At 54.2% G+C, this 18,706-nt stretch overlaps 1 protein-coding gene across 2 annotated transcripts in view; it reads left to right on the forward strand.

Moving 5' to 3' along the window:
* Nucleotides 1-18,706, forward strand: part of Mcph1 (microcephalin 1) — a 191,047-nt gene that overhangs the window by 15,421 nt on the left and 156,920 nt on the right. The window contains exons 4-7 of one of the 2 annotated variants that reach the window (XM_047549261.1): nucleotides 11,284-11,371; nucleotides 14,102-14,216; nucleotides 14,947-15,075; nucleotides 17,870-17,959. In XM_047549261.1, the coding sequence (XP_047405217.1) occupies nucleotides 11,284-11,371; nucleotides 14,102-14,216; nucleotides 14,947-15,075; nucleotides 17,870-17,959 (422 nt within the window). The remainder of the gene's footprint in view (nucleotides 1-11,283; nucleotides 11,372-14,101; nucleotides 14,217-14,946; nucleotides 15,076-17,869; nucleotides 17,960-18,706) is intronic. The other variant, XM_047549262.1, reaches the window with a different exon arrangement.

The raw sequence follows: 18,706 nt of genomic DNA on the forward strand, positions 1-18,706 counted from the left end.
CTCCCTGAGTGAGCCTCCTGTCCCTGGTGCCCTGCCCTCCAAGCCCCTGTCCTGGGGCTGCTGCTGTGGCTGGTGGGTGCCTGGGTTTTGGCCCTGAGTGTTGGCTGTCCTCTGCCTAAATAGCTCACCTGTGCTCCATGCACGTTCTCCAGGCCCCGCTCCTTTGAGACAGGTGCTGCAGCGTTGCTCGGGCTGGTCTTGAACCCCTGGGCTCCAGCAACCCTTCTGCTTCCGCCTCCCAAGTACCTGGGCCTACGGGTGCAGGCCACCCTGCTGAGGGTCAGGCCCCTCTATCAAGCCTGTCCTCACACTTCCTGTGCCCACCGACTTGCAGCTGCACTGAAATGTGGATCATTTTTTGCTGGGAGTGCATTTGAATTCGTGCGATTGTCTCTGTGTCTGAGGGCAGGTCATGTGGTCCTTTGCTCAAGTTCCTTTTCCCTGTTTCCTTGAAGAGGGTGTGGGGAGGACCCCCGTTCCTCTCCCCTCCTCTCCTGGAGTCTGGGCCCATCTCTGCCTCCCCAGCCCTGTGTGGCCGTGCTTGGTCCCGGTCACTGCTGGTCGCCTTTCACTCCCTTTCTTCAGCGTCAGCCGTGAGTTGCTTGGTAGCAAACGTGAGTTTTATCCTCCCAAGGCAAAATGACTTAAAATTAAGTGGCTTAGAGCAGGGTTGGATCGGTCAGTTGGTTTGATGGACCGTGAGCTGACAACAGTGGTAAAGGTTGCCAAAGAACTCGGTCTCTTTCCTCCTAGACCTTTGAGGTCCTAGAGACCACAGACGAAGTTCTGTGGGAACAGCCATGCTCTTCTGGTTACCTTTGTCCATGTCTGCTTGTCCTGGCTGCAGAAACCTTGTGGCCTGCACGGTCTGCCACATCACTGTCTGGCCCTGTTGCTTCCTTGCGGTGCTGGGAATTAAACCCCGCGCCTTGAGCATGCGAGGCCAGCACTCCACCCCTGAGTGACGTCCCCGGCCGTCCGCCCTGTGCCAGACAGTTCAGGGTCCCTGGTCTTGGCGGTGGGTGCTGGTCCCCTGCTCCCACCTCTGCTGCTCCCTCCCCCTTGCCTGCACCCTCCAAGTAGTCTGCTCTCTCCACCCCACAAGTGGGCGCTCTGCCCTTCTGCACCCGCGCCAGCAGGGCTGCGGCTGTTTTGTGCTCTGCAGAGTCTGGAGGTCAACCGTTCAGAAGAGCTTTCTCTGTGCCCCAGGCTACAGCAGAACCTCTGATTCCTTCTCGCCTCCTTTTCTGCTCTTTTAAAACCTGCTTTGTTCAGGGGTCTGCCTTGTTCTGTAGTACATTTTGGTGTCTCCACTCCAGCACAAAGTGCAGCCACCCTTTGTGGCTCTGTTTCTAGTAAGAGCCTAACATATCTCTGGCTCTTAGTAGATGCTCAGCAAATATTTTAACAAAATACGAATAAAGGAAAATTAAGTGGCCTGGAGCTCTCAGGATCATTTCATAGGCGGAGTGACTTGAGCTGCATTTGAAAGGTTGTGTGGAAATGGGGACAGGGAGGGTAGTGAGGAGTACTGAGAGCTCAAAATCAGTGGAGATTCATAGACAAAAATGCGAAACTATTAGGTGTGCCATGCTGTTGCCTGTGTGACTCCAGAGGCTGAGGCAGGAATATTGCAAGTGTGAGGCCAGCCTCAGCAACATAGACCTGTGTCAAGATAGAGTGCTGGGGAGTAGCTCCGTGGCAAAGCTCCCCTGGATAGATCCCCAGTGTCAAGAAACATGTATGACATCTTATATATCATGTGTTGCATGATATGCATTGTAGTATGTTAATATATATAGCTCTGGACCTCCAACTAGTTCTGACACTGGGAATGCTTGCCGAGGGTGGCTTGCTCCCGGGAGTCCTGGTCTCTAGCTCTCATTGCTGCCGTGTCCTCCAGCCCCTCCTCTCATACTTCATCTCCTTTCTCTCAGTTTGTCTTTTCTAGCATCTCTTTCCCAGGGACTCTGACTTGTAGAAACTCTAAAACATTTGTAGCTTTATTGTCCAAAAACAAATTTTAACTTTTATTTTTTGCAGAGCTTGGGATCTTACTGAGGGCCATGTGCACCCAGGCAGGCTCCTGACCCTGAGCCCCATCCCCTGGCACTTCCTGTGCACATTCGTGAGTTTGCTCTCTCACTGCAGGCACATTCTGTTACTGAGTGCATTTAACCACTGGTTTTTAGGTATGCTCGACTATCTTAAAAACGAGCCTTCTCTTGGTTTCAGTGCATTTTAAAAGTATGCTTGTGTCTAGTGGATGTGTCTCTTGCCTTATCTTCCTTTCCGTGTGTTGGGGGAGGCCCACCGTGGAGAATTTGGGTCATCTAGTTGCAGGCTTTTCACTAAGTATATGAAAGCGTAAAATGCATGCTTGTTTATACACTCATGTTCATGTATACGTCACAGACATCACTAGACGTTCTTTATGGAACACACGTGGCCTTGAAGTTAACTAGCTAGCAAAGGCCCTCTTCCCGTGACTACGCGCCGGTGGGTTCCTGATTCAAGGCGCGTTGAGGTCTTCCGGGGCAGATGCCCAGCTGTGGGCCTGCCTGCCAGCGAGCATGGCTTCTGCCTCGTCCTGGCTTCCGCCTGCTTGCCGCCTTCCGCAGATGCAGGTGTCCTTCCCCGGGTTCCAGTTGGAGTTCAGAGGGCTTCATATTCACGCTCGACAGATGCTGCCAGTCGCCTCCTGGGCGATGTGCTGATTTCCATCTTTTGACGCGGTGTAGGACACCTTTAGTACCTTCCTTTCCTGGCTTGCAGGTGGGGAGGGGTGTTTCCGTTTGCGTTTCCCTGATCGTAGTGAGCTTGCCTGAACTCTGCACAGAACGCAGGGGTAAGGGCGGAAGTGACCCCTCATCTCACCCGTTTAACTGCCTTGTCACCCCCATCTCCACTGCGGTGTGTACATTTAGTGAGGCCGCTAGGTGTCACTAGAATCCCATTTTGCTGACTGTCTCTAGTAGCCACTGGGAAAGTTCTGATGTTTCCTTTGGACAGTAGGAACTTCTGTGTGTAGAAAGAAGAAATCGAGGTCAGCTGGACTCTGGCCTCCACATTGTTGAGGAAAGCTGATCATAAAGTTAAATTTTTTAAATAATCACTGACACGGGGGTCCTTGCCCAACATCCCTGTGGTGGCCGTTTCCCAGGCGGGGACGTGTCCTGCGTGGCCACGGGCAGCATCGGCATAGGGAACCCTGTGGACACCTTCCACCCTGGAGCCCTGGACCTGTTCCCTCGCCAGTGGGCTTGGGCTCCCCCGCCTGCCCGTCTCACTGGCCCCTCCTCGCCGTCTCTGGCCTCCTGAGGTCATGCTGAGGAAGTCTGCCAGGTCACCGCGGGCAGTGACTGTCTCCCGGGAAGCCCGCCAGCTCCTCCTCTCTGGTCCCTCAGGTGCTGTGCTGGCAGCGCGCTCTCCTGGTGGCCAGGAGCTCCCCGTGCAGTGCCGAGCTCCCTGATCAGGTGATTCTGCTCGGGCGAAAGTCTTTCTAGTGGTGAAATAGCTGGTGGTCCTCGCCCTCGTCAGGAGTGCACCCCTGCGTGGTGACTGCCGAGGCACCCGGGATTTCCCGCAGGGGACTGAGGTGTCTTCTGTTCTAACGAGGCCACCCACGTGGCTTGTGGAGGACAGTTTCAGTAACGCCTGCAGCAGGATTAGAGGGGACCCGGAGCACTACCCAGACCTCGCCGGGAGGGAGGCTGGAGACCAGCCTCTGACCAAGCCCGGAAGCTCCGAATCCGCGGGTTTGGGGTTGGGGCCAGCAGGGCGCTGCATCGCAGTCCCTGAGCGTGCCTTGCCCGCTTGTCTTCCGTTGGCCGTTCTGGGGGGTTCTGGGAGCCCTCGTCGGACTTACTGTCCCTGCCCTGCCTGGGCTCTGGCACCCACACCGCGCGCCAGGCTGCCTGAGGGGACATGCTCCTCCGCAGCTCCAGCCCTGGCGGACGCCGCCCCACCGGGACCCTGACCTCCAGGCCCTCGTGTGCCCGCCCTCCTTGCCCTGCTGGGGCTCTGGGGCTCTGTGGGACGGTCCCCCGCACAGACGCCCCTCTGGCGTGGGCCCCGCCTGGAGCTGCTGCCTCGCCTAGCCCCCTGTTGCTGAGGTCCCCTCTCCTCCTGTCCCTGCGCCCTGGGTCTGCACGCGGGAGGGGAGCAGGGCACCGAGGGCTCATTGGGGTCATCAGAAAGGCAGCGTCGGGTCAGTTCCATTGTCCATACTCTTCAAGTTTGTTAAGCCCATTCACGTAATTAGAAATTGATCAAAAGAACGAATGGTTTCTAAACCTGCCAGTTAAGTTTTTCAGGACACAAATTTTTTCATATCCAAATGCTTGAGAGCTGCGGTTGGTGGGTTGGAATGGGTGGTGGGCAGCCGAGGCGTCCAGCCCTGGTGTGCTGGTGCGGGGTAGTGCCTTGGCCCTCCTCCTACCCTCCTCCTCCCTCCTCCTGTCCTCCTCCTCCTCCCTCCTGCCTCCTCCTTCCTCCTCCTCCCTCCTCCTGCCCTCCTCCTCCTCCCTCCTGCCTCCTCCTTCCTCCTCCTGCCCTCCTCCTGCCCTCCTCCTGCCTTGCTCGCCTGCTGGCTGCCCTGAAGGGCCCTGGAGTGGGGCAGGTTTCCTGAGACGCCACAGGGTGGGGCGGGGCTCAGGCCCATGTCTGAGGCCCCCTCTGCTGGGTGTCCCTGCCGGCTCGGGACGTGTCCTGTGAGTGGGTTTGGAGGGTGCGGAGCACTTGTTTTTGTCATAAATAAGAGGGGAAAAGGCCACTGCAGCATGGGGTGGGTCTGTCCCTGGAGGTGGCACAGCACATGGCCGCGTCGGGAAGCAGGAATGGCTGATTTTTCCTCCTACCTGCTCTGCAGTCCATCCGGACTTCAGCACCCACCAGGCTCCCCTGGAGTTGAAGCCTCTCCTCGCTCTTGGCCGGGGTGTTTGTGTAGAGCAGGGCGAGTTTACTGGGCTCCGTGAGACTCCAAAGGTGTCTCCAGACCAGAACGTGCATTGTCTCCTTCACGCGGAGGTTTTTATGTCCTGGGCATGTGTCCCCATCAGATCCAGGAGGGAGCTGCTCAGTCTGTTACCAGAGACCCTGCCGCAGGCCCAGGAGGGCTGCTGGCAGGAGAGCCCCCGGGGACGGTGTGGAGGGGAACTGGGGCTCCTGGAACTGCCCACGTGCTCGTGAGAGGAACACTTGGTAGAAGCTGGAGAGCAGGAAGCCGCCTGCTGCCTGCGCCCTCTTCCGTCTGGTTGCCCTTCGGAGAGTGGACTGGGCAGTGTGCACCCTCCAGTTGAAGGTGCTGTGGGCCCTCACGGGGAGGTGGGCAGGGCCTTGTCCCACTAGCTTCCGGAAAGCAAGACCTGGCTTCCAGCGTGCGTGGGATGAGAGCTGCTGAGCTGCAGCCCAGAGAGCGCCGGCCCATGCTTCAGTTTCTTTCTGTGGTGTTTCCTGCGAGCGCCCGTCCCTTGCACACTCCTCTTCTGTCCTTTTATAAAGGCTGATTCTAATGGCAGCTCTCCAAGGAGGCAGCACAGTGTGTTGCACAGGTGTCCGCTCTGCTGAGGCCAGACAGGCTGGGGCCCACGGGGACTGTGGTGTGGGGCTGCCCAGACCAGGCGAGTCCTGGAGCCCAGCCACAGCACACAGCGGGACAGGAGGAGAGGATGGACAGACGTGGGCAATCCTCCCGGTGCCGTGCCCTGCCGTGAGCACCGCGCGCAGCTCGGTTGGCTGGAACAGCCTCGCAGGCAGCAGGTGGGGCTCCTCTTCCCTCCCGTCTTCCGACAGGAGCTGGGCCCACAGAACGTCACTTGCAAGTGTGCTTCCCGTCACTAGTTCTGGGAAAGGCTTGAATCACGGGCGGCAAGCTCTCCATGGAGTGCTCTTGCCCTGGAGGCCTGTCCACACACGCAGCACGCACACACCCAGTCTAGACTCACCTGTGCTTTCTGCCCTCGCAGAGCGCTGTTCTCCCCGGCCCCAGAGACCCCTGCTAGGGCTCGTCCTTGGATGAGGGATGTGCATGCCTGCAGGCTGGACGTGGGTACACTGTTGCTGACCGACTTCCTGACTGGGCTTGGGGTACAGTGGTGACGTGGGCGGTGCAATCGCGAGGGAGCTAGCGGGGCTAGACCAGGAGAGTGGAGGGCTGTCCTGAGGGCCGGGCAGGGCGCATGGGACGCCCGGGGGCCAGGAGTTGTGGTGTTGGAGAATAAAGGTCAGGAGTCAGTTTTGTTTTCAGCATTTCTTGAGACGCTTTTCTTTTTGACCACTAGATGGGGGGCTAATGTTGTTTTATATTCCTGGAGAAAGTAGGAATGGAGAGGAAGCTGCTTTTGTCTGTTGAGTAGGTCTCCAGGCTGTGCCCATCAAACGTGGCCTTCAGCATAGCAGCTTCAGAACTTCACTGTGGCAGCGAACGCGCAGGCCGCCTGCATACAGAGTGACGTGATCGCTGACCTGTTGGCTTCATTGTGGGGACAGTAGTTCAGCCCAGGCGGGCTGGATGCGGGGGCTGTGCCTCCACATCTTTAGATCCTGTCACTGCTGGAAAGCTGGCCTCCAGGGAAGAGCACTCCGTGGAGAGTCTGCCCCCCGTGATTCAAGCCTTTCCCAGAACTAGTGACGGGAGGCACACTCACAAGTGACGTTCTGTGGACCCAGCTCCTGTCGGAAGACGGGAGGGAAGAGGAGCCCCACCTGCTGCCCGCGAGGCTGCTCCAGCCAACCGAGCTGCGCGCGGTGCTCACGGCAGGGCACGGCACCGGGAGGATTGCCCACGTCTGTCCATCCTCTCCTCCTGTCCAGCTGTGTCCTCTGCTTCACTTTGTTACTGGTCATAGTGGTAAATAGGTGACATTTTGCTGGAGTGAGAAGCTGGTGAAACTCTTCAGGGTTAAAGTTCGTAACTAACTTTGAGAAAGAGGCCGCCTGAGAAGCCAGGCACACTGCCCCCTTCCCCCTCCCCGGCTTCTCCTCTCGCCTCTTAGGCCAGCATTCTGCTCCCCTTGCAGTCACGGGCTTCTACAGGCTGGTGTGGTTTACCTTTTAAAATTAACTTTATGAAAGACATGATTGACACGAAGGTGTCCCTTTTAAGAGTACAGATCACTGAGTTCTGACAAAGGCATTAAGTCACCACCATCAAACCTGGAGCCGTGTGCTCACCCACAACCTTCCCGCAGCCCCACGCGGGCAGCCTGCCGCCTGCCAAGGTCCCCGTGCGGCTGGGGTTGGGTGCTGTCCCCGTGCCTGGGAGGCCCGGCCTCTCTGTTTCTGAGGTTGCCAGGTCCTTGGGTGCAGCGGAGGGTTTTGTTTCCTTTATACAGCCAAGTAGTATTCTGTTGCGCCTGTGCCGCAGCGGGCTTATCTGCTTGCCGGCCAGGGGCGTTTGGAGAGGGTTCGTGTTTTGGTTATTATGGACGGAGTTGCTATGGATGCGTGTTTGTTTCTCTTGCTCTTGGGTAGTTACCCAGCTTGGTGCCAAGGTGGTTTTAATTCCACCAGCAGCACGTGAGCGTTGTTTTCTCCACATCTTCAACATTTGTCCATCTTTTGGCCTTCATCCTCTCTCGGATTGTAGCCCTAGGAGCGTCTCTGCGGTTGCGTCTCATGTTCTTGGTGTTTTCAGATCCGACTGATACAGTTTTCCCATTTTAAATGTTTCACTGGTTTTAAACACATTCACTTAGTTGTGCGGCCGTCACCACAATTTTAAAACATTTTCATTGCCTAGAAACAACCTCGTATCCTCTAGCCGTCACCCCACCCCCTGCCCACAGCATCTGCTGATCTGCTTCTGTCTCTGGATTTTCCTGTTCTGAAGGGTTCACAGAGATGGGCCCACATAAGTGCTGCCTTGCGGCAAGGTCCAGTTGTCGGTGTCAGAACTTCGTTGGCTGTCGGGATGGAGTGTGCGTGCACACGCACTGACGGGAGACCCTGCTCCATTCACAGGCATGTGGTGGAGAAGAGCCGCTCCTTCCAGCCTCTGCTCGGCCCCTCCAGGCCTGCTGCTGCCCCGGGGTCTGCTTTCACCCGCCTCGTTCCAGGCACCGGCCGCGCTGTGGTCTTGACTTTAGTTTGGACCTTACTTCGGGGAGAGAGGTCGGTTTGCAGCTGGCTCCTCCCAGGGCACCCTGCTTCCTTGCACGTGCACCCGCCTTTGCACACACTTGCACTCTTCCTGCTTTTTATTCCAGTCGGCATGAATCGTCATTAAATCCGTCTTTTGCTTTTGTATCAAGACTGCTGAAACTCCGTAGCTGGATCTCCAGGTCTACCATGGACACATTCCTCCTCATGTGGAACCTTCTGCTTTTCCAGAGCTCGGCCTGGATTCTTACATCCAGAGCCTGGTCGGTTGGGCATCCCTGCAGCACTCTGGGGTCCAGCAGCTGTCGGCTCCTGCACGTTTCCTTAAGGCCCAAACAGCCCTCTGCTCTCGGCTCCTGCTCCAGAGTCCCCAGGCCCAGCTCCTGTGCACCCCTCCCCAGGCCCGGCTCCTGTGCACCCCTCCCCAGGCCCGGCTCCTGTGCACCCCTCCCCAGGCCCGGCTCCTGTGCACCCCTCCCCAGGCCCGGCTCCTGTGCACCCCTCCCCAGGCCCGGCTCCTGTGCACCCCTCCCCAGGCCTGGGCTCCTGTGCACCCCTCCCCAGGCCCGACTCCTGTGCACCCCTCCCCAGGCCCGACTCCTGTGCACCCCTCCCCAGGCCCGACTCCTGTGCACCCCTCCCCAGGGCCCGACTCCTGTGCACCCCTCCCCAGGCCCGGCTCCTGTGCACCCCTCCCCAGGCCCGGCTCCTGTGCACCCCTCCCCAGGCCCGGCTCCTGTGCACCCCTCCCCAGGCCCGGCTCCTGTGCACCCCTCCCCAGGCCCGGCTCCTGTGCACCCCTCCCCAGGCCCGGCTCCTGTGCACCCCTCCCCAGGCCCGGCTCCTGTGCACCCCTCCCCAGGCCCGGCTCCTGTGCACCCCTCCCCAGGCCCGGCTCCTGTGCACCCCTCCCCAGGCCCGGCTCCTGTGCACCCCTCCCCAGGCCCGGCTCCTGTGCACCCCTCCCCAGGCCCGGCTCCTGTGCACCCCTCCCCAGGCCCGGCTCCTGTGCACCCCTCCCCAGGCCCGGCTCCTGTGCACCCCTCCCCAGGCCCGGCTCCTGTGCACCCCTCCCCAGGCCCGGCTCCTGTGCACCCCTCCCCAGGCCCGGCTCCTGTGCACCCCTCCCCAGGCCCGGCTCCTGTGCACCCCTCCCCAGGCCCGGCACCTGCTCTGAGCACCTGCTCCTGAGTCCCAGGGTCAGGCTCCTCAGCCTCCCTGCTGCCAGACCTGGCTTTCCTTTCATTTTCTTTGCTTTTTAGTTCCCTAGACAACTCTTGTCTACTTCTAATTTTTGTTGGTTTATGTCCTTTTGTTTTCTTTTACTGTCATTTTATTGGGGTCTTAGGGGGTAAGAGAAAGCTTGCGTTTATTTGGCCAGATTTAACCGAAGGTCCAGAACTTTGTTTTTATCACCTAAACAACGCTCAGTTCAGCCCCTGCCCCACCCACACTGCCTCTGCTGAGCCTCTGCCACCTCCTTCGGTTGTGGTGGTGTCCCTGACTGGTCTCCCCTGGGTCTCAGTCCCGGACCACCCGCGGGCAGCTGCTTGACCCCCACACCCTTCCTAAGCTGGAGCCCACGGGAGGGGCCTGGGCTGCTCCTGCGCCTGCAGCCCGGGGGCCCCGTTCTTTCTCTGACCATCTCCTGACTGTTCGTTCACTGTCTTTCCGATGTCACGCCAGTTCTTCTGCCAGAGCTGTTCCTCCAGGTGGGCTCCCCGTCCTCCAAGGCTTCCACCGCAGACGGGGCCTGGGGACCAGCTCAGGCCTGAAGCTTGTCCTGGCTCCCTGCTGTCGGTTGGGCTTCTCTTCTCCAGTTGCTGCTCTTTTACATTTTTGCAGATTCCTCCCACAGCCGGCTTCCTTGAAGGCGGTTGCACTGTCTGTTCTGCGGGCAGTTGGTAGGGTTAGGACATGGCACCAAGCTCCTGAAAACCCCGTGTGCACCCACGGGGCATGGGAAGTGAAGAGGGAAGGTCGGGGTGGGCTCAAGGGTGTGGTAGTTCTGTCGCGTGTGCTCAAGGGTGTGGGGAACTCCAGGGGTCCTGGCTCCAGGACTTGCCGCCCGCCGATGTCCTGTTCTCCTTTACCCGTCTGTGTAAACCATCTACACCACGCGCTTCTGAAACTTGGGGTTTCGTTCTTGGTGTGCTGCGTGGTGCTTCTGTACCAGTGGGATGTATTCCTCATCCCACTGCCTTTTTTAGTACATTTTTTCGAATGTCTGTTTGCATATTCGGTGCTGACGAGTGGTAGGCTTGTGAAAGGTAACTGGAGATGGGGTTGGGGCCACGTTACAAGAAGACCTGGACAGGTGCGTGAGTGTTCTGCGAAGGCGGGAGACGGGAGGCTTTGACCTTGGTTGGAGAGAGGTGAGTAGAAGGTTCTGAGATCAGCACCTCAGTTGAGAGGGAGGCAGAAAAGGAGGAGGAATAGGTCAGTCTCTTGGAAAGCGGTTGCTAGGTCTCAGTCTGAGCGACAGTGCCTAGGGGCGAGGGATGGTTGAGTGGACCCCAAGACCTGAGGGACAAGCAGGGTGCTCAGAGGTGCAGGTGGAGGCTCGGCTCCCAGGATGTGGCCCTGCCCACCCGGCTCTCTGGGGCATCTTGGCAAACACCGGAAAACCCAGTTGGAGGGAAACGTCTGGCTTCAGTTTCATTTTGTCCCTCCTGCCTCTCAGTTGCTCGTTTTACAGCCTCTTTACTCTGACCTCCTACATGGTTTTTGTTTGTTTGTTTGTTTTCATCTTATTTATTTTTTGGTGGGGTTCTTTTTTTTTTGTCTTTTTGGAACGGGGGAGGGTCGAACCCAGGGCTTTGCGAATGCAAGGCAGACGCTTTGCCACTGAGCTGCATCCCAGCCCACATCTCTTTACCTTACACATCCATAGTGTCTGCTTTTAACTCCACGAATGCCACACACTTGCGATTTTGAAGTGTAATTAGTCTAAAATTGTTGCGTAAAGATGGTGCTGCTTGTGGCTGCCGCTCACCTCTTAGCCATAACAAAACACCGCCTAGAGGAGACTTGGAAAGTTTGGTTTATGTTGACTTTTGAATTTGGTGTTAAATACACTTTAAAAACGACTGTGCCTGAATTTCCTGAGTGGCTGACACCCATGTAGGGGGTGCGCTGTGACCAAGGTGGTGACGCTCTCCCTGCTTCGTGTTGATCACACAGGTGCCGAACAGCCGGCGCGCGCGTGGAGGAGTCCCTGTTCCCGGCCGCCAACACCAGCGAGCTCCTGCCGGGCCTGATGCTGAGGAAGGTGAGTGCTGGAGCCGAGCCCTGGAGACCGGGCTTCCGGAAGTCTCTCAGGAGTTCTCGTCTTGCTGGCCACCCTTTCGTCCTCTTCACGTGGTGTTTTTGGCATGTCATAGATTGTCTTATCACCAAGGCTCTGATTTACGAAGCGTGGAGATCGCAGTTGACCTCAGGAGAGCCAGAGGTCGCCAAGCCCAGGTGCTCCGGTGTAGACTTAGAACTCGGTCTCTACCTGTACGAAGGGGCTCCGTTCTTGGCCGAATCTCAGGAGTGAAAAGCCACCTGTCAGCGGAGGCCGGCGTCACAGGCGGAGTTGAAGACCCTGCCTGCCCGCTGAGTCTAGTGCACGTTTGCACTGCGGCCTCTTCAGTTTTTACTTGTTTCAGATTTTGAGACTTGAGGGTCGTTTCCTGTGAAATGGAAAGCTGGACTAGAATCTCTGCTAGGGAGATTTGAAGACTCCGTCCACTGAATCGGGTAGGCGTGAGGGTTCCCTTCCCGTGGACAAGCAGCTGTGGTTTCTCCAGGTTTCTGCGGGTGGTTTGTGACATGCCTGTAGTGGCCGGTGGCCAGGGCAGTGATGGACTCGCAGAGTTACGTTCACACACGGTCTCTGCACGCTTGGGGCTCTGCTGCTGAGTGGTGTTTGCTGGGTTGCTTTTGCTCTCCCACTTAACCGTGGGTTTCGACTGTTTCCTGTTGATTGGTTCTGCGTGACTTTTCTGCACGGTGGTCCTCGGTGTGAACGTGCCCCTCCTCAGTCCGTGCCTGTTGAGGTCGTTGTCAGCGTCTGCTAACCTTTTTGCTCTTGGGACACATTTGAGTTTAATAACTCCAGGTTGGATTCCTGGAAATGAAATTACTGACTCAGAATACACATTTTGATTTTAAGTTCTATCAGAAGTGTATTTCTTGATGCTGATCAATGCTGCGTATTAATTTTATTACTTTTTTTGCTAATCTGATGCATACTGCTCAGACACTTCCCTTTAGAATTTTTACTTCTAAAAATCTTCCCTTTTCCAAATGCAGTAGCAATTTATTTTTGTACTGTGGATTGAACCCAGATGCATGTTATAATTAAGCTATATCCCCTGACCATTTTTTAAGAAATTTTGAAACAGGGTCTTGCTAAGTTGCTCAGGCTAGCCTCAGATTTGCCATCCTCCTGCCTCGGCCTCCTGAGTCTCTGGGATTCATAGGTGTGCACCGCTGTGCCCACTCGTAACGTGACTTGAGACCTTGTTTGGAAGTTCTCTGCTTTTGTCTCTGTCAGTCTACTCCTAGCCTGACAGTCTGGCTCGCTGCTCAGACATACCAGGAGTGTTTCTATTTTGAACCATTTATTGCATTATCTGTTCCCTCTGTTTGGAACATGTTTCCCCCAAATCCATGCACGTGGCTTGGTTTCCAGCTTCCCTATGGCTCTGTGCGAATGTCACTTTCTCCACAGTGGCACCTCTGACACCCCTGTGTGCTGAAGCAGTTCTTCCCTCTGGTGCCAGCTCCCCAGGTCCTTGTCTGTTTATAGAGCTTGCGATCTCTTTTCTACCGCTGCAGTAGTGGTGGCAGTTTGATAGGCTTCAGTTTCTAAAGAAGACTCAGAAATTCAAAATAACAGAGGCTCCCAATCTGCAGAGCCCCTCGTAATCAGGAGCACAGGTGGAGCCTGTCCTTTGCTGGTGGCATGCCCAGGTGACCCTGCCTCTTGCAGATCCTCTGGGCGAGCCACTAATCCCTGGTGGTGAGCAGTGTCACAGGCCGTGCAGCCAGCCTGTCCCCGCACTCCATGGCCCAGGGCTAGGGCAGCCCTGTGGGCGCGTTTCACGCTGTGCAGCCCTGTGCCTGCCGAGGTCACCCTGCGGCGCCCAGACAGTGTGGTTGTGTGTGAGCTGTATTTGCTGACATTACTTACCAGAATGCAGGACTCTTGATGCCAGCGGTCTTTCTAGGTAGCAAGGTCAGTGCCAGATACATAGTCTATGTAGTTGTTTATTACAAGATCCTGACTCGAGAACCCTGAAGGACTAAAAGCAGTTCACTCTCTATGATTGTGACTGGAGAAATTGACTAGGTTCCCGCCTAAGCTAGTTGGGGCTGTGGCCTCAACCTGGAGAGCTTGGTGCAGGAGAAGGAGGGAAGGTCAGGGTGTTTGTGGTGGTTCTGGGCTCAAGAGGGAACAGATGGGTTGAACTGAGGACAGAAGACAGGAAAGTCACAGAGCTGAGGTGGTCTCAGGGACATCTCCTTCTGTCCGAGGATAGGAAGGCTAGAAAGTTAGCCAAGGTTCTGGATCCCAGCCGGGGGGCTCAGGTGTTGGTGAGTAGTTAGAATTTGAGTTTTACTGACCAAATGGAGTTACTGTTGCTTGAAGGCAAGACTAAATGATGATTATTTTCTCCCCTAATTAATAATCACTTTGTTATTACTACATCATGATTTTGGAGGGAAAATAATATGAGAATAGCAAAAAATAGAAAGACTGGTTCTAAAAATCTTCCAGGAAACTGAGAGCTGAGAGCCAGAAAGGAGTGCATAGTACACAACCCTTCAGTTAAACTTTCAAATTGTCTCCTTTTTTTAATTGCACAAAAAGAAATGACCCATTTACATATCTGCAAAAAAGTATTACTGATATATAAAAGAATATATTAGAAATGTGTGGGACCAAATGTGTTTCCTGTCTTAAAACCAACTGCCATATTGTATTACCTTTTATGTCCCTTTTCCACAGCGTAAGTGTATGCAGCCCAAAGATTTTATTCCTAAAACACCAGAAAATGACAAAAGACTTCAAAAGAAATTTGAGAAAATGACTGAAGAGCTACAAAAGCAAAAGACAAATCTAGGTAAGCCCAGCCACAGGCCAGAGCCCTGGCCACTGTGGGCCCAAGGGCCAGAGGTAAGGAAGACCGCGTGGCCTCGGCTAGGAAGGAGCGCAGTGTCAAAGGGGTTCCTGACTGGGAGCCCAGCAGAGTCGCAGTGGAGGCAGCAGGGTCTGCATCGTTTCCCAAATTGGTGGGACTTTGACCTTTGGGAATGATCATAGAAGGAAAGCAACCTTTGGCTGACAAGCCTTGTTGAAATAAATTCCACTTGTTCCTTCTTGAGGTTTAGCTTGGTCTTGTTCGTATACATGGTCTTTTGTTACCTGAAGTGAGCAAATCTTGGATGCCGTATCCTTTCAGAGTTGGGAACACCCCCACCCACTGCCTGCTGCCAGGTGTCCAGCGTGCGTGCTGGGGTTCATGGGTTTGTGGGAGCGGGCTCTGGATCCTGGGTCTACAACCACCTGAGGAGCCCAGCTGCTTGCGTCCGCAGCCTCTTCATAGCTGTGTGATTAAGCTCTTTCTTCATCTTTACGTGAGGATGCAGGACCTGGGGTAGGTTCGCTGAGACAAGGCAGGTGCTGTGCCCAGTACGTTGCCAGGGTGGGGCCTGTGCCAGCAGCTGCAGTGGCACCCCATCTGTGCCGGGTGATGCTGATGGAAAGGAGCCCCTGGGGCAGGATTCCTCAAAAGGGGTTATGTTGAAGTGCGAAGGCGTTTTCTCAAGCTTACATTTGATTTTTCGTTTCAGTTAACGATGTGCCTGTCCTCTTATTTGAATCCCATGGCTCCTTGGTGTATAGTCCCACAACTAAAATCAGCACAATGGAGAAGAGACTACAGGAGATGAAGGAGAGGAGGGAGAATCTTTCCCCTACCTGTAAGTGATGAGCTTATAAAATGAAGCTCACACAAATAGGTGAATAATTATGGTGCAAAGCTATTTTTAACCTAGATATTTTTAACCTTTCCTTTTTTTTTTTTTTTTTTTGGGTGCTGGGGCTCGAACCCAGGGCCTGTGCTTACAAGGCAAGCACTCTACCAACTGAGCTATCTCCCCGGCCCCGAACTTTTCCTGATTCTAACAGTTTGACCTATTTCAGTGAAGATCTTCTACATATTCTTTTCCTGGGAAGTCTTCAGCTTTGTTAAGAACATATATTGGGTGTACAGTACCCTCCAGGTTTAAAATCCTCTGTAGCCTCATCTAACATTTTCTGACTTGTTGGGAACAGTTGAGCACATTCTAATAGGATGGCATAATCAGTGGCGAAGTTCCTCTTCTCCAGCTCTGCTCTCCGCAGGGGAACCTCTATTTCAGTTCTGTGTGTTTTTCCAGCTCTTTCTCACGGCATTGGTTATGTACACACAGAGGATAGAGGCTGGGTTTCTGTGTGGAGGTGTGATCGAACATTACTCCAGTTGAACCATGGTCTATACGTCTGTTTCTTTCCCTCACTTCTTATTATAACCCCTGTCTGCACCTACCACACACCCTTATTTTCCTCGTACTGCATGTGTTTCTAAAATATAAAGGCAGGATTTAGAGCTTTGGGCAGATGGAAATGACCTTTCCAAACATTTGGGCCCTTCTCCCCTCACCATTATTGACCGTGATGCCCATTTTTCCATACCTGGAGAGAACTGGATGCCACTCACCTGTCTTTTTCAGTCCGTAGGTGGAATAACTGTAATTTTTTTTTTTTTTTTTTTTTCGTGGTACTGGGGGTCGAACTCAGGGCCTTGTGCTTGCAGGGCAAGCACTCTACCAGCTGAGCTATCTCCCCAGCCCCAACTGTAATTTTTTAAAATTAGTTTCCTTCTGCATTATTGGATGTCTCTTCATCTGATTGATCTTGGTTTGCGAAATATGTTTTAATGTTATTAATAATTGCCTTTGAATTTTATGTCCTTATCCACTTGCTTATAATTTTTTGAGTTTTTTTGTTAAAGTTTGACATTTAATCTATCTTAAATTTGATGCACATGGGCACCTGTACCTAAGAGGCTAGTTTTAGCTACGTGTAGCACAAAAAGAAACCCAGGAACTGGTGACTTGGATCAGAACTGCGGTACTCCATGGGTCGGTCAGAAGTAGGCAGTTGGGCTTGGGTGGCCGGCCGTGGTGTCGTGAGAGTCTGCGTTCCCACCTTCTGGGTGCCTTCTTTGGTGCCTGGTTTCCGTTCCAAATGTGTGTACCTCCAGCCTAGCAAGCTCCAGCCACGTTCCCAGACATGACCGCCTGCCCCGTCCAATACTCCTGCCCGAGTCCGTCGGCAGGACTTGGTTGATGACCCCTCCTGGCTACAGCCAGGACTGCAGTGCAGCCTGTAGTAGGAGGCGGTTGGGCTTGTTAAGAGGGAGCTGAGAGTGGGCCGGGAGGGCTACCTTTGTCCCAGGTGGACATCCCGATTGTGGAACGTGTGGCCATGTACGTGAACCAGCTCACCGTAGTCTTGATGTGTCGTTACTTTGTGGAGTTAGTCCTGCCTCCCGTGTCTAGCACGATCTAAAACTCCACAGAGGATGCTTTATCTCCAGGGTCACCCTCCCCCCCTGAATTCATTCTCTGTACAGTCGTCCCTCAGATTTTCTGAGAACTTTCTCTCTGTGCTCATCTTCCCATCTACATTTACTCTTTTTTTTTTTTTTTTTTGTTTTTTGCGGTGCTGGGGATCAAACCCAGGGCTTTGGACTTACAAGGCAAGCACTCTACCAACTGAGCTATCTCCCCAGCCCTACATTTACTCTTGTTGCGTTTGTTTGACGAGGTGTTCTCAGAAAAGTATCTTTGGAGATGAGACCAAACATGCCTTTCTTACGTTCCTGTCTGTCACAGTGCAGGGGTGACACGTAACAGCCTTTGTTAAATTGTCCTTGTTTTGACTGAAACCTCAAGAGCTTCTCAGCCTCAGCACTGCTGGCATTTTGGGGTGGATGATATACTGTTGTGGGGACAGTCCTGTGCATGACTGCATGTCCAGCAACCCTGGCCTCTGGTCACTCTGTCCCAGAGCCACACGCCATCTCCCTCCTCCAGGTGCTGCCGAGTGTCTGCTGGGAGCCCCGAGCGCCCCTGGTGAGGACCGGTGCTGTAGGTGGGGAAGTGACTATGGTGAGCTTCCTTGCCGAAAGAGCCGAGGTCCTCAAATAGGAAAGCGAAACACGCCTCACGATGTTGAGATTCTGATGTGCTTCAGCAAGTCAGCTGTTTTTTCTTTAAAGATTTCATCTAAGCTTTGTGGGTTTTGGAGTTTGGTTTTGTTGCCAGGCCAGGGTTCAAACCCAGGGCCTGAAGCATGCTGAGCAACTTTTGAGCTACATCCCCAGCCTCTTCTGGCTTTTATGATTCTGTGACTTAATGCTTTTTAGATAATACGACTGCTGCAGATTATTCGTAATTCTTATCTGAAAGTTTTGTGTTTACTGTTGGTATTAAGTCTGGAATGGTTGGCCTAAGGAGCAAGTTAATGTGTGTACGGCGTGTAAGAATACACGGTCAGGGCTGGGGAGATAGCTCAGTTGGTAGAGTGCTTGCCTCGCAAGCACGAGGCCCTGGGTTCAATCCCCAGCACTGCAAAAAAAAAAAAAAGAATGCACGGTCACCTTCTTTTGTCTTATCTGCTAGCACATATTGAAGTTGAATCTAGTGAAGTGTTTCAATTTGTTGACAGCTTCCCAGCTGACTGAGCCGTCTCACGAGAATCCAGGTAACTCTGGGTGCGAAGCATCTTTGAACATCTCACATGGTTCTTTGTCTTCAGGTAAAATCATTTTTTTTTCTTTATATATTTAAGATTTAAAACTAATGATTTTCTTAGTTCTAATTTCATGCAGGTCCAGTGAGTAGAACAATTAGGTAAAACTAGAACTCATAACTTTCCCCCCAACATTTGGTATTATGACAAAATCAAGACCTGGGAGATGCCCGAGTTACCCCTCCTCCTTGGTTCCCATGGGTTTGCCCTTGTGCATTTGTTTCCTTGCCACAGAATCAGTGGCTCACTTTTAAAACTTCTGATCTTGTACGAACTGACCAGAGAGCAGGCAGCTAAGGTGCAGTTGTTTCTCATGCTGTTCAGTGAACGTGTGGGAGCTGTTGAGTGGGGTCAGCATGTGCGTGCGTGTTATTTTAACGTGGGCCCAGGTTCGCCTGGGATGACAGCTTTTCAGGGTTGACTTCCTCTGGTTGCATCAGATTTCTTGGTTTCTCGCCCATCCCACAAGAAGACTGAACAGCCGTAGTCAGGAACTGTCCACACCCCGAGATCTTCTGGGCCCTTTCCATGGAGGCTGCAGCGGTGGCGAGGCCCAGGTGTGGAGCCATGAGGAGGTTCAGGCCCCTTCCGCTGCCTGGCTGGCCCTGTGGTCCCTTCTCTTGGCTGGGGTCATTTGCCCAGCTATGCTAAGTACCCTTTTTGTATTCCTGGATGTTTCCCACGGGTCAGAACCGGCTGGTGACGGCAGGATCAGGCTCCCCTGCCTGGGCGCTGCTCTGCCTCTCGTCCAGG

This window comes from Sciurus carolinensis, chromosome 4 (genome assembly GCF_902686445.1).
Source record: "Sciurus carolinensis chromosome 4, mSciCar1.2, whole genome shotgun sequence".
NCBI lineage: Eukaryota > Metazoa > Chordata > Mammalia > Rodentia > Sciuridae > Sciurus > Sciurus carolinensis.